At 35.8% G+C, this 13,815-nt stretch overlaps 1 protein-coding gene and 1 long non-coding RNA gene across 8 annotated transcripts in view; one reads left to right on the forward strand and one right to left on the reverse strand.

Moving 5' to 3' along the window:
- Positions 1–13,815, forward strand: part of LOC110828334 (lateral signaling target protein 2 homolog) — a 54,391-nt gene that overhangs the window by 4,188 nt on the left and 36,388 nt on the right. For all 7 annotated transcript variants that reach the window (XR_015534944.1, XR_015534945.1, XR_015534946.1 and 4 more), the window contains exons 2-4: positions 7,864–8,010; positions 11,860–11,991; positions 12,990–13,327. Coding sequence is in view for 3 of the 7 variants with exons in the window: in XM_087347896.1 (XP_087204022.1) it covers positions 7,864–8,010; positions 11,860–11,991; positions 12,990–13,327 (617 nt within the window). In the remaining 4 variants the exon portion in view is untranslated. The remainder of the gene's footprint in view (positions 1–7,863; positions 8,011–11,859; positions 11,992–12,989; positions 13,328–13,815) is intronic.
- Positions 6,474–7,414, reverse strand: LOC147873989 (uncharacterized). The gene is made up of 2 exons (XR_015534955.1): positions 7,243–7,414; positions 6,474–6,707 (listed from the first exon to the last, which is right to left on the reverse strand). It is a non-coding gene; the product is annotated as an uncharacterized LOC147873989 (long non-coding RNA).

A 13,815-nucleotide genomic window follows, 5' to 3' on the forward strand; every position in this document is an offset into this window, starting at 1 on the left:
GCCTGGACAATTTTACAACACTCTGACCTTGTTACTGAGGCTAACATAAAGCATTGTAACATACACTGAATAAGGTTTATAGCCTTATCACAAACATTCTAACTTACCTAATAGAACTGGATACTATACTGTAAAGATATACTAAAGATCTTGCTGGTGCTGCCTGATTAAAATTGCAGGATGCTGTAGTCACTGTGATTAACATGTTACAAAGAAGCTGGAGTCATTTGAAGTTCAGCTATTAACATGTAGTTTTTTGTTTTTTTAAAGAACTCTTCTTCTGTTACTATGTTGGTCTGTTAATATATAATTTCAGAAGTTGAAAGCCACAGATGCCTTTAATTGTTAAGAAACAGCAGAAGTTTCTATCACTGATACTGTTCTACATTAAACAAACTCTGGTTAATATTTCTAAGTGTACATTTGCAAATCACAGAAAGGGGTAAAATCTTACATTATTATGATGTTTATAAGCAAATTCTGTCTATATAAACAGAATTACATCTGAAAAGGACACCATCATTTCAAAGACAATATGAACCCAAAGCAGGAACTTTCTTGGTTGGCATATTAGTAAAACATCTGACTAGGGTATGGAAGATACCTAATATGTATCTCAGCCAGAAACGAGCTGTACTGATTGTTGTTTCTCATTATTTACCTCATTCTACATAGGAAAATGTCATGATAGTACATTGCAATGACACTACCTTGTAATATGTAAGATTTGAGGTTTTCATGGCAGTGAGTTTGAAGATGGCTGTCTTCTGGTTTGTTGCACCATGTAGTCTGGTAGAATTTTACCAACGTTTTAGAGGTCCATGCTGCCTCCGTCATCAGGATGATGCAGTGCTGCAAAACTGAGTATATAAGAAACCTAAACATATTGCATAAAGAATGTCCAAATTAAATTTATTTTCTTGCTATTTATTTTGAATTAATGTTATTTTCATTTGAACAGACTGTTTATAATGCTTTGCAGATGCATTGATGATGGTGATGATGATGATCGTCATCAACATATTTATTGTAACATACTAATGTCAGACACATTTAGGTCTAATTGTGCAAATAGTTGATGTGGGAAATGTTTCTTCTTTACATTAAAAGTTGATCAGTAATTTATACTTGTTTTAACTAGTGTAATAATTTTTGCAACAAATGTGACTTTGGTATATTTTGTTATATATTTAAAATCTCTTTTATATCATAAATAGAGATGTACTATCCTTTTTAACATAGTTATATAAGTATTGTAAATACAAATAAGATACTTCATATTTCATGTAAGGGTCTGATCAGGCTTGTAGCCTTATAAAGTTCCAGGTTATCTAGCATTCCAGATTGTAAGATATGGACAGTAATCATGATATGAGGTTGTACCTGTCATTTAATGATTGCTTTACAAATTTAAATGTAGAATTGAATGATGCTTACTCTATGGAGCTGAATCCTTTCTCAAATGCCAACAGTCACTTACCCACTCATGAATTTCCCAACTTTTATGAAACCCGAAGGTTCATTACCATGTTTACAAGAGCCTGCCACTGGTACCTGTTTTGAGCAAGATGAATCCAGCCCATACCATCCTATCCTATTTCTCAAAGACATTTTAATATTATTCTCCCACCTATGTCTAGGTCTTCCTAATGGTCTCTTTCCTTTTGGTTTGCCCACCAAAATCCTGTATTTATTTCTTTTCTCTCCCACATGGTCTGCATGCCCTGATCATCTCATCTTCTTTGACTTGATCAGTCTTAATCACATTTGGTGAGGAGTACAACGTTTGAAGCTCCTCATTAAACAACTTTCCCCAGCCTCCTAATATTTAATATGTCTTGGGTCCAAATATTCTTCCTTGCACCATGTTCTCAAATACAATCAGTCTACATTCCTCCCTTAGTGTCACAGACACTTTCAAAACTACAGGCAAAATTATAGTTTTGTATATTTTAATCTTCACATTTTTAGACAGCAAACGAAAAGACAAAACATTATGAACTGAATGGTAGTGAGTATTACTCGGATTTAATCTGCTCTTAATTTCCTTATGAATCAAATTTTGTTTTGTTACTGTTGTTTCCAAATATCTGGACTTTGCCATATTTTTATTGGATATATTGGCTGTTCGCCACGGTGGTCTAGCGGTCAGAACACTAGCCTTGTAAGCCTGGGGTCCCGGGTTCAATTCCCGGTGGTGCTCAAATTTATAACTTGTGTTGGGCAAGGCCGTGGTCTAGGCATCACGGAGTTTTCCTCCGGGGGCTTCCCCGGTTTCTCCGTGGCATCCCAACAATTACTCCACTCACACACAGAAGAAGGCAATGGCAAACCACTTCTGATCATCTCTGCCAAGAATGTATATATGTATGAGCAGGTCCCTGACAACCTGAAGAGGTTGGAAGGATCCTGTTCATGATATATGGACCTGTCGTCAGACAGAACACTACAAATAAAAAAAAATATTGGCTGTCTTTATGTTAAGATTTTCCCTGCATTCTGGTGACAAAACATAAATGTATACTTAGTTTTCTCTGTGTTTACTTATAGACTGAGAATTGAATTATAGGTAGCTTATAAATAAATGAAAACATTGTATTAGTACAAGGACTTTTTGAGCAACGCTTTTGTATTTCGACTTTGACACCAGATTTTTTTTTCAAAGTTTCTAGAGGAGTGTTCCCTATATTATGTATTTTAGAACAGAGGTCACACCTATCTTGCTATTAGATTGCATTGCTTGTGTTTAATATCAGTTAATTTAAAAAGAGTGCCAGGGTAGTGCCCTGGTACTCTAAATAGCATCAGGGTGCTACCTTGGACCACCTTGGCTTGACTAAAGCCCTGGATCTGATAATGACATTTGTTGTATGCTGACACGTCACCTATAAAAAGTTTTTGTTTGACAGACCCTTCCACCAATCCTTATCCTGAGTTAAATTAATCCAGCCTACACCTTTCCACCCTGTTTTCTTCCTTTTTAATATTATATTCGCTTTTATGCCTGTGTCTTTCAAGTTATCTGATGTTTTACAGCGAAAATTTTGTATGAATTTTGCATCTCCCCATGTGTGCTGTTTGTCCTCTACACCATCTCCTTTCCTTGATCATCTCGATAATATTCATATATGGTGAAAAGTACAAATGCAGCTCCTTATACAGTTTGTTTTTTCTTGTCACTTAATCCCTCAAAGATCCATTACACACTACATATCCCAAATTACAAGACATAAATTTATGCTGTATACTTACACTATAGCCATGCCATACCTCAGTCATTGGTTTTTCACTGCAGCAATCTGGGTTTGTGCCCAGGTCAGTCCAGTGGGATTTTGTAGTACAGAAAGTGGCACTGGGACATTTTTTTCTCCACGTTCTTCAGTTTCCCCTGTCAGTATTATTTTACATCTGCTCCATACTTATTCATATATCATCTGAGGGGACACTCAATGGGCTCATTAACAGCTGCATTTCCACTGAGATAAAGTTTCCCCCCATCACAACATTAACAACAGTACAGTTAATTCCACTGTTACTGAACTGTAATCATTTCCAGTCTCCTTTCTTCCATTTTACCTGGAATTTTCATTCATTTTTATTTCTTACCAGTAGCCCATTGAAGTATTTGGCTCATATTTTCAAGAAAGTTGGGTTTTCTTCCTTATCACTTTTGATAGGAATGTTTCTAGAGTAATTTTCCAAGAAGTAGAGAACATATCAGATTTATATGAACACAGAAATATTCAAGCAGGATAATAATTTTCTTCTTCTGTGTCACGTGGTTTATATTTGTTGAATGTAATTCTGCATTGATTTTCATTCTGTATTCATGAGTTTCCACAAAACCTGTCCATTGTTTTTGAAAATTTACTGTATAAGATAAATGTGTTCACAGTTCTAACTTCAGGAGCCAAGCCACATCATTCACAGTATGACATTATGGCTTAACTTGCCATTGACAGTATGGTGAAAGATGGTAAGCTGTCTGTGCCATGTCATGGTAAAACTTACACTTAACCTTGACACTAGACAGAGGTGAATGTTCTTGTTCCAATAAATTAAAATGCAATTTAACTCAGTGGCAAAGATGTGGTAACTGAAATTTCAAGTTAATGCTGCGAAAACATTGCAAAACTTAAAATACAATTTTAGGGTAGGTTCATCTAAGTTATTTCGGTGTACTCGAAAACAAAGACCTCAGAGGCATGAACTAACTGGAGAGTGAAGAAAATTTTACTTTGAGGGACTGTTGCTTTTACTGTTTTCATAGTTTAAGGTCTACTACTTCCTGTGTGGCCAAGAAGCAGCACCCAGCCAGGCCTAGATAACAGATGCTGATATTATACTTCTACCATCAATCATCACATTTGTATGTGTTAATGAATTTCTCTGTCAACCATTCAGTGCTGTGCAACGTGGCTCAAGTGAGGTATACTGTTGAACAGTGTGTATGTTTATTGCAACCCTGTTTTAGATATGATTCTGCTAGAAAATATTTGGACAGTTCAATAGAAGTTTCCAGGAGAACCAGTTCCAAACAGACAAAATACACATTATCTGGTCAATAAGCTTAGAAAACAGGACCATTACTAGACAAAAAGTCACATAGTAAACAAACTTTGTTGACAGAAGAACCATTGGATGGCATTGGTGCTAGACTTGAAACTTCATCAAGAAAATCTCTTAAATGACTACCATAAGAGAATGTGTTTCAATAACATCTGTATGGAGGGCCAAAAACTGTTAAAACTGTGACCATTTAATACAACCCAAGTTATGCTTTCAAGGATCTGGTTGTCAGAATAAATGTTTGTAATTGGTTTCTTTGTCAGTACATGATGGAGAAGTTGATCCATAATTAGTGTGTGTTCCCCACCCCCAATGAGGCCTGGTTTTCCTTACTTGGAGAGGTGAATTCTGACTTGGCCTTTGTTAATGTTGCCAGATATGTTAACAACTTCCTGACCCAATTTTTTGTCAAGCTAACAGAAGAGGAAAGGCTATGTATAGTGTTTTCCAGCTAGATTCTGCAACAGGTCATATGGCACATAGCTTTGGAAGCGCTGCAACAGGATTTCAGTGGCCACATAATTAGCTGCGGTTTGTGGCCCATGTTCCCCTGACTTAACATTTTGTGACTTTTGTTTGTGGGGAAGTTTAAAAGATGGATTGGAAAAAATTGCACATTCTGGAAGAACAAAGAAGCACCATTTGCATCTTGATTATCTTATAATTTATTTAATGACCCTGACGATATTAGGTGGTCACAAGCTGTAATGCCCCTTATTTATAAATTTTCTCTGATCCTTGTTAATAATCTCTCTAAGGCTTCAATGTTTTCATCAGGGTTTGTTCCTAAACACCCTCTGTCTATGTTCCCAAACAATTAGACAGTTTCACATGACAATGATAGCAACAACAAGAAACATAACATAGTTTTGGTTTGAATATTATTTTGATTTGCAACTGTCATCAAGAAATTTAACTTTTCCACATTTGCAAATGATTGATTAGCTAAATTGTGACTCATAAACACAGTCAGGATATGAACGAAGGATATGAACACAGACAAGCAGAAGAATAAACTTCATTTCCATTTCATAGCACTTCAAGAAATGGTGGAAATTTATTTAGAATTCTGAAAAAATAAATAAAATTAATATCATGGGTGTCTTGATTTCAATATATACTGCAGAGGATGATTATTTTAGAGTTGAATGTGATGAGATAATGATGTAAACCACAATACAAATGACTGATTGATTCTCGTGTTATTTAATTGTGCTGTTTCAATTGCATAAGTTAGAAAGTGTTAAATAAGGTAGAAAGGTGGTCATGAATGGTAAGTAGATGAGGATTTGGAAGAGGAAAGTTGTGGCCAATTTTAAGGTTCATCATTTACCTAAAGTACTGGAAAACCATGAACAACCTCAATATAGCCAGTAGCATAGCTTAGTTTTGACCTGAGCTTTTACCTGTGGGATACAAGTCCAGAACGTTACCACTGTAACCAACCTAATCGAGCCATTAAACCATTTTCAGTTTCTTTTCATAGATATTCATAAGGTAACATTAGATTTCACCAGATAATTATGATTAATAGTGTTTTTACATTATTGGTACCTTAAATCTGATTGCATAGTGTGTGGCCTGTGTCTATAAAGATAACATAATGCAGTCTTATCCCATACTCTTATCTTGGTAATGAGACGAACTAGTCACGAGTTTCAGAAGCCTTTGTTTGCATGTTTTGTGAGCAAAGTTCATTTTGTACAGTGTCTTAATGAAATCCAATTGTATCATGCAAAATTCAAGTAGTAAGAGTGGAAAGGTATATACCAATTGTACAAATACATTCTTTGCCAGTTTCCTCCTCCCCTTCTTCTCCCCCCCCCCCCCCCCAAATGTTATTGCAGAAATGGGCACTGAATTATTATAACTTTAAGTCTCTTGTCATTTCTAAACAAGAATAATTGGTTATATTATTTTTCCTTGTATTTTATTAAACTTTCAGGCCCAGAGCACTGTGGAAAGGGTCTTGTAATTGAAACATGATAATGGTATTTACATTTATCTTCTTTAAACTCCTTACCCTCTGCTACATTCTTGTGTCCGAAATAAGTGCTAACATTGCTTACATACAGCAGTTGGTCTGTTGTAGAGAATCACTTGTTTTTTCAATCTTATTTTGTTAAATATATCCATATCTGAAAATGTTTCAAATGAAATTATGTGGTGTCAGTGATGTTGATAATTATCTTAGATTGTGAATTATCTATATTAATGACATTTTATATAATTTACCAACATTTTGTGCACTGAGCATTTATATTATTAAAATTTGTGAAGTTTATCCTCATGTACATTATACTTTGTATCGAATGGTTACACTGCATTAAATTGCCCAACAGTGGAGTCTGTCTTCTGGGTTGTAACACTGTTTGGTTTGGTAGAGGTTTACCAACATTTCAAAGGTCATTGCTGTCTCTGTCATCAGGTGATAAGTGAGTAAACTTCTACCAGACTACATGGCACTACAACCAAGAAGATAGCCATCTTCATACTCACTGCTGTGAGAACTTCAAATCCTACATTGCCGAGCAGTGTTCTGTGTAGGCCTGCATGCCCAATATTAAATTTAATAGGCATTAATTAAGTATTAAACACTTCTGGAGTTAAAACTTGGGAATGGACTGGTAAACATAAAATTTTAATCATGCTCTTGCTCTTGCTTTTACTTACTCTGTATTTGAGAATTCACAATCTTCATGAAATGCTGCAGTTGATTTGTTAGCATCCTCCTTCATATTTTCTAGCTTCTCAATTCTAAACTTGGCCCAGATTCTAGTCTCATAAATAGAACTTGATATGTTTCTTTTATTGCTCCAGGCAGAGATAGATTAAAATAGGCATAGTCACTCCCCTACACTCTTTCTTGTTCATCATTCATAGATGATCATATTATTCAGTGCTGTCTGTGAAGAATCAATTATTTTGATATCTTTATGAATTCAAGCTTTTTTGTTTCTGGCTTTCACTTTAGAATTTCGGTGTATTGCGAAAATATTTTTGAAGTGTCCTGTAAATAATTTCACACGTCCAATAGATTTTTTGTTTTACTAAAATGGGTAGGTCAGTAAAAATAAATTTATTTTCTTTTAATTTGCTTTGTCTTTCAGTTTTGTGTCATATAAGGATCCAGTGATTAACATTGAAACTTCAAAAATTTCCATTTTCTTTTCAGAATAGGTTGATGAAAATTATATTTGTTCTTTCTGACAACTGTTCATGTGTAATTTGAGGTAATACAAAACATATGGTGTGAATTATTGTATAGTATAGTGTAGATAATTTATCTTTCAGAGAGATGATCCATCCTTGCTGGCGCAGTTTTTCTATGCCGATGAGGCATTAAACCTTGTTGCAGCTGAACTGGATAGCTTTGATGGACGCAAGGATCCAGAGAGATGTACAGCCCTTGTTAACCATCTCAGGCAATGCCAGGATAAGGTAAATGGATCCAAGTTAAATAATGTATGACAGTGTAGTCCCAGTTATCCAACCTAAATGGGATCAGAGGACAGTTGTATAATTGAAAATGTCAGATAATACAGGAGACTATTGAAAAAGATGAGGGTAAATACAAATTTATTTTGTATAAAAAATACAGTATAACATCAAATGAAGAAATCTTGCAAACAAGCATAGTATTTAACAAAATGTAAATTTGTATTTCAAAGAGAGATAGAGAGTTTTTTTAAAAAAAAATATTATTGGGTATTTGCTTCTGAGCCGCCTTCCCTTTCTTTGTGGAAGGGTCAAGACAATGCCTTGACAATATTTCATCTGTAGCAGTTGCCTTCGTTTGTTATTCAATGTAAGCAAGTGCAGTCTTGTTGGAATTTATTCCCTGACCGTAACTCATGATATGTCAGATAAAACAGAAAGTTGTATAACCAAAGATTGAATAATCAGGACTCTGCTGCATTATAATTTGATATTGTACATGTTTTGCGAATTACTTTAAGCTGAATAATATGAAAGCAAACTGTTCTTCACATTCAAACAACACATGTTTTATGCTGAAGAATTCATTCAGAACTATTCTATTTGATTTAAGATTATGCTTATATGTTTTGGTTAGAAATGTGAAAATAAATCATTCTTATACTATTAAATATGTCTGACATCTCAGAGGGTTATCTGAATGTAAGACCTTTGTTACACTAGCTGATATGCTTTGAAGATTACTGTCCTGACTTAAAATGAGTTTGTAATACAAGGGAGTGATCACATTGTATAATTGCTGGGAATCTCTTAATATACTTTCATCAAAAATAGGAACTCGGCAGCTTTATAATGTTCATAAACTGCCATCTATTCTATGCATTCTGAATTTTTTATGTTTTGTACCTTGAAAATCATGTTTATTTAGGTTTACTTTTTTAAGTTGGAGAGGGAACAGAGAAGTTATAATTCTTTTACATTGTTCATACTTGTGACGTTTTAATACAGTGCAATTGATTAATATTGAAAACATAAAATTTCTATACATACAGTAAATAGTTGGTTTAACTTTAACAGCTACACATCCTTACAAAATTTTTAATCTTTCCTTGTTTTTTGTAGTAACTGTCGAAAATAACTACAACAGTTTTAAGGTATAATGATGTATTGTGCATTCTCACAGTTTGGGAACCTCTGTATGTATAAAGCATTTAGATTTATGGTGTACAGTTGTGCATTAGCACATTGATAAAAGCTTGTTGATATAAACATGATGTCTACCTTGTAGAGGTCACCATGTTTACCAAAGCCAGACTGATGCAACTATCTTTATGTGAGATAGTTGTTTAACCTTGACAAGGCCTCATATGTAAAACAAAATCAGAGTGGTGTTAATGATGGTTTGTCATGCTTCACTAGTGTGACACATTATAGATTTATGGTTAAAGTAATTAAACAACATAAATACAATATACTGTATAACTACTAAACCTACATATTTACTACCTTCATTTTTAACTGGCATTTCCTCCACATGCAATGTAATGGTTATACTGTCATGACTTGGTTTCTCAAAATATATCTTATATTTTCTCCACAACAGACTTTATGGTCTTTTACATGAGTCGGGTTTCTTGAAATATATAATGACACTTCCTTCATCCTGGATGTTAGGGTTGTATGGCCTGGACTTACTCACCAGAGCTTAGTTTGGTTATAATGGGAGGACCAAGCAAAGGTGAGACTGACGTCAAGGTGGGAAAGATTTTATTGTTGCACATCCTAAACCTTATAATATTAATCAAAAGAAGATCAATCCAGCATGGAAATATGCGGCATGGGAAAAATGGTGCATAACAACAGTGGGAATGGGTAGAAAACCACAAAACAGAACAGAAATATAAAAGAAGAATTATCTAGAAGGAATTGTTCTCAAGATATCATACTAAAAACGATAAGGATTACTAAATGGGGCAAGTCACACTGATCATAAGTAGCAAAGAAATTAGTGGTAATGCTGGAAGTTAGAGGCAGACACACAGGGTTGAATAACTACAAAAAACTGCAGGTGACACTCATGAAAAAGTGTGTTAATACAAAGAATAGTGTACATAAGAAGAATGCACAGTTTACATATCAGGATAAACATCATTTGAGAATTATACAGTGCTTGCCAACATAGAACACAGCATATACATAACTGAGAGGGCAGTAATTACAGTGTATGCCGTGTATTTATCGACATGCAACAACACATCATGGAATACTTGCTTGCACACGTCGTAACCTGTCTGCATCACTGGTTGCCACAGCAGCATGAAACGTTGCTGTCAGATCTTCAGTATCAATCCGTGGATTCTTGTAAACAATTTCTTTCAGGTGTCCTTAAAGGAAGACTAGATGGTTTAGGTCCATTGATCTTACAGGCTGTGATACAGGGCTGCCATGTCCTAGCCACCTGTTAGGAAGCTGTGTGTTGAGGTGCTGTTGGGTCTGCACAAAAATGCACCATTTCCCCATTCTATTGAAGCCAAATATTACAGCAAACTGCCATTGATAAATCTTCATGCAGTACTGGTAGCATTTCCTGCAGAAACACTCAATAAACAGGGGCATTGAGGCAATTGGGTGGTAGGTATGTCCTAGCCACACAGTTGCCTATGATACCGACCCACACATTAATGCTCCAGTAGTGTGTTAAATGGAGATTATGCTGTGCCCACAAGTGGATGTTGTGACTGTTGAAGACATCTTCATGTGTGAATGCTGCTTTGTCTGATCATAAAATGTGCCTCAAAAAGCCTGGATCACATTCATGTTCTGCCAAAGCCACTTGCAGTATTGGAGATGATGATAATCTTGAGACACAAGATGAGTGGACCTGTGGATAATGATATGGGTACAGGTTTTGATCCTTGAGGATTAAATAGACAGTGTGGTGTTTTCACCCACCTCAATTCCTCATGCATTGTGACATGGAGTCTGTGCCTCCATATTCATAATCATGTCTTCAAGTGCTGGTATCTGGCAAATGCATGGTTAACTCCTATCCAGTGATGGTAGGGCATTGCCAGTCTCCCTCATACTCTTGCCAGTAAAGCACATTACTGCCTAAATGGTGGCATGCTGCATACCATTCCACATAAGCTCTGGCTGCAGCATAGGCCCCTTTACCACAAGCACCAAGGATCAAATACATAGCACAATATTCGTGCAACATAAAGTTCATTTTGCTTACCCTTGCTGATGTGTTACTACCATGGGATGACCGCACAATACAACTGTAAGTACTACTGTGTGCTTAGTGTTGATCACTGTTGACTATGGTATTGCAGGGAACTATCTTCATATTTCATGTCCTGTGATCCTTGATCCTCTCACATTGTGATTAATGTATTTGCTACATTTGATAGTTTTGTAAAAATTCCTTCCAATGAATTATTCTTTTTACATTTTTGTTTTGTATCAAGGTTTCCTACGCTCCCCCATTGTTATTATGCAATTTGCTGACACTATATATGTTACCAGTTATTCCAAATACATTTATATATCATTTCACCACCTTCACATCATAGACTGGAAATTATAATAGCTTTGGGAAACAATGTTTTTTACTTTGTAGATGGCTGTTTTCTGGGTTGTTGCTCTGTGTCATCTGGTAGAAGTTTACTGACGTTTTACAGGTCCTTGCTGCCTCCGTCATTGCCTTGATGATGGCAGCAGCAAGGACCTGTGAAACATCAGTAAACTTCTACCAGACTACATGGTACAACAACCCAGAAGACTGCCATCTTCAGTCAGACTCAATGATGTGTGAACCTCAAATCCTACATTTCTTACATTGATTTTTAGGTGTTAACTATCTGCAATCACATTATGGATGATGTTATTCCTACTGAGAGAGCAAACAGGGACTTCCGTGTCAAATTTCCAGATGATGTAATGCAGGAAAACTTGGCTGGTCAACTATGGTTTGGTGCTGAAGTGAGTGTCTCATCATTACATTAGATATGTATAGCTTAGTGATTTCAACAAAGCTTCCATTTAAGGTTTCTCTGATGGACATTGGATTTGAGAACAGAATAAAACGCTGTGTGGGGGATTTTAATATGTAAGTAATTGACTCAGGGCTGAACCCTGAGTGGGGGTAGTACCTAAAATTCTTCTGAAGTTCATGGAGTAGACAGTATTGCCTGTTCTAGATTCACTGATCAGTCCATATTTTCTTTGGTTGTTTCAGATTTCTATGTCCCCTGGGTATGTGTGTTTTAATGAAATTTCAGGTATCCTTTCATCATTCATTGACTATGTGCCCCAGAAATTTATGTACCTAATGCTGCATTGTTCTTATAAGTAGGTTGCTTATTTATTTATTTTATTTCATATGTGGATTGGAAGTTAATAGTTTCCTAGTATGTTATTGTTGTGTTCACAGCTAATATCATACCCTAAATATTTAATGTATGCCACATGTTATGTAATATGATTATTTATTACTGTGTGTGTTTTTTTGGTGTAGCACCTCTCAAATTGTAGATCTCCACACCAGCCCTACACTTTCCATTAAAGAATCCATATATGAAATTCATTTTAGCATATTCCTTTTGTAAATGTGAAAGGCTGGAGGGTATTTGATTAATAATTTTGCACTACTGAGAACAACTGCATCAGCGTCTACAACAATCAGACTGAGAACAAATGTGTTTGTTACGATGACTGTAGTTTGCTGCACTACACTGACTGTTCTTTCAGTACTGTTATGAATTGAACTATTGTTTATAGGACTCTTTTGCTCGAAATAGCCTGTAGAATATGCTCCCAAAGTCTGGCATTTGCATGATTGGACACTATATTTTCTACAGAAGCATTCATTGTATAAGGTATTGACGGTATTAAATTATAAACATTAACGTGATGCTTTCAGGCCAAATTAAAATATACTTCTCAGAATACTCTTTTTAATGACGTGCTTTTATTTCTAGTGTTTGGCTGCTGGTTCTAGCATCATGAATCGCGAGGGTGAAAGTTCGGCAATGCGGCCATTAGCAAAAGCATTAACAAAGGCGCTGGAGAATGTTCGCAACCTCCTTCGAGAACAGTGTCTCCGTGGAAACACTAGCAACCTTGCTTTGAAGCCAAATTTAGCCAGTGGGATTAATGAAGTGATTGGAGAAAGACTGCAGGAGGCACTCAAGATTTTTGATCGCCTCTTTGCAGAATTTGAACTGTGTTATGTGAGTGCGATGGTGCCTGTGAAGTCAACCAAGGAATATGAACTGCAGCAGTTAGTTGTTGTTTTGTTCTCTGAGACATTGCAGAGGTATAGCAATTGATATTTATCATTTCCAGTGGGTCTCTATATTTTATATTTACCTAGGTATGAAACATGCAACCTTCCACAGGTAGAACCCCATTTTCAATACCGAATTGCATTATGTTTCTCTTTTCTGCCTCCTGCCATCAAAGAATGGTATCCCTTTTTTGCACTAAATTGCTATAGTTCATAAGGTGACCAAGGATGAAATATTAGGAAGGTAAAATGTGACTTTTTCACACAAATTGCTTTAGTCTGAACTGTTGCAATAAATATATATACATACACCAATAACAGTGATAATTTTGGACAAGTAAAAAGGCTAATTGTTATAAGCCAGGGGTCGTCAACCTTTTTATACCTACCACCCACTTTTGTATCTTTGTTGATGGTAAAATTTCCTTACTGCCCACTGGTGCTGCACGTACTGCCCACCACCATGAAAGAGATACAGCTCGAAGACTGAGTGATAGCCGGTGGTAAGTCCCACCCTC

Source organism: Zootermopsis nevadensis, unplaced genomic scaffold (genome assembly GCF_977971745.1).
Source record: "Zootermopsis nevadensis isolate Lab colony 2312 unplaced genomic scaffold, Znev_1.0 Znev_ptg000012l, whole genome shotgun sequence".
Lineage (NCBI taxonomy): Eukaryota > Metazoa > Arthropoda > Insecta > Blattodea > Termopsidae > Zootermopsis > Zootermopsis nevadensis.